The sequence below is a fragment of the Propithecus coquereli genome, unplaced genomic scaffold (genome assembly GCF_000956105.1).
Source record: "Propithecus coquereli isolate 6110/MARCELLA unplaced genomic scaffold, Pcoq_1.0 Scaffold12, whole genome shotgun sequence".
Lineage (NCBI taxonomy): Eukaryota > Metazoa > Chordata > Mammalia > Primates > Indriidae > Propithecus > Propithecus coquereli.
Genome location: NW_012136080.1, coordinates 7,090,101 through 7,091,837, shown reverse-complemented (window position 1 = coordinate 7,091,837; position 1,737 = coordinate 7,090,101). Strand labels below are relative to the sequence as shown.

Genomic DNA, 1,737 nt, shown 5'->3' with positions numbered 1-1,737 from the left:
AACAATCAGGAAGATATTTAGTATACAAAGTCAGATGTTTGATGCAATGCTTAAGTATTGTGATAGTGTTGAATGAATGAATATGTTAATAAATTATTCTTATTAATAGACAATAGTATCGGATTGTTCCTTTGTGGCATCATTGGCTATTAGTGCAGCTTATGAAAGACGATTTAATAAGAAGTTGATTACCAGGTAAAATTTCGTATTTCTCCCCTTAACCCTTTTCATATAATTGTCTCTTAACTAGAAATTAAAAACTTAGGCCTTATCTGTGTAGAAAGTGGAAAGGGCATGTCACTCAGAATATTATGACCCTTCTGTAGAGGTTAAGCTGATGATTTATGACTGTGGAAAAATATGCTAGAACAGTCTAAAAACATATATGCACATGTAGTTAATATATATGGAATTAATGTTTTGACATAAATGAAATTGGTCAAAGTAAAATCATGTCATATTGATAATACTTCATATATGTAATAAGGTAGCCACTAGCCACGTACAGCTATTGAGCACTTGAAGTGGGTTATTCTGAATTAAGTTGGCCTACAAGGGTAAAATGTACATGAGATTTTGAAAACTTGCACCAAAAAAATGTAACATTGCGGACAGTCCATTTTTTTGTATTGGTTATATGTTGAAATCCTAATATTTTGGATATATTGGATTAAATTAAGTTATTAAAATTGATTTTACCTTTTCCTTTATGTGGCTGCTGGAAAATATAAAATAACATATTTCTGTTGGCTAGAACTGCTTTAGAATGTACTGAAATGTTTCTGAGATACTATTTCTTTCAGTTTTTAAAAGATACAGCAGCTTAAAATCATTGATTATAAAAATTATTAAGCACTATAATTTTTTTGCTCAAACATTTCCTGAGTGGCTTTTGTGTTAACTACTTTAGAGTATTCCTTTAGAGTACAAAGGTGAATTAGATACAGTCCTTAGTTTCAGCTATTTGCCATATAAGTAAATAATTTACAATATGTTTGATTTGGTCTAAATTTATTTAAAAGAAAATTGATACTGATAGTTGTTACAAGTATCTTATATAATTTTATGTAACCTTATTTCAGAGTTGCACCTAGTTGCCTTAGTTGTGGTTAGTCGAAGTGGTCTTCTCTTTACTTCTTGTGGCCAGTGGTAAAAGATTATTTTAACTGGCTTAAAATATATCCACTTAATGATTTATTAAAGTGTGTAATTAAAAATTGAGCATTTCTCAAAATATTGTGAAATTTATGCCCTAGTAGAAGATACTTATGTATTTATAGTAAATCACAGACTGGGATGAAATTCTTTTTCTAAGCCTATTAAAAGAAAATATTCTCCTGCTTATTTTTATGAAATTGCCAGGACAGTAGCATATGTCTAAATGAAATACCCTCTATAGTAGTTGATATTGAATACTAATGTCAGTATCTCCATTTTTATTTTCCTTACAAAAGCATAATTTACCCTCAGAATAAGGATGGTGAACCAGAGTACAATCCGTGTGGAAAATATATGGTAAAACTTCACCTCAATGGTGTCCCAAGAAAGGTGAATAATGTCTCTTCTCACCCCCACCCCTTCTCTCTCTGCCTTTCCCACCTTTGACTCTTGAGTGGAATCATTAAGAAATGTTATCTATGTAAACATTTTTAAAATCAGTTTAGTTGAATTTGAGTCTGTAATATATATTTCTGTCAGCATTGTAGATTAAAAATAAAAACATGACAAGCATAAAGT

The 1,737-nt window shown here is 30.2% G+C and overlaps 1 protein-coding gene across 1 annotated transcript in view; it reads left to right on the top strand.

Moving 5' to 3' along the window:
• Positions 1 to 1,737, top strand: part of CAPN7 (calpain 7) — a 51,312-nt gene that overhangs the window by 26,848 nt on the left and 22,727 nt on the right. Inside the window, exons 8-9 of the mRNA XM_012663233.1 lie at positions 110 to 195; positions 1,455 to 1,548. Of these exons, the coding sequence (XP_012518687.1) occupies positions 110 to 195; positions 1,455 to 1,548 (180 nt within the window). The remainder of the gene's footprint in view (positions 1 to 109; positions 196 to 1,454; positions 1,549 to 1,737) is intronic.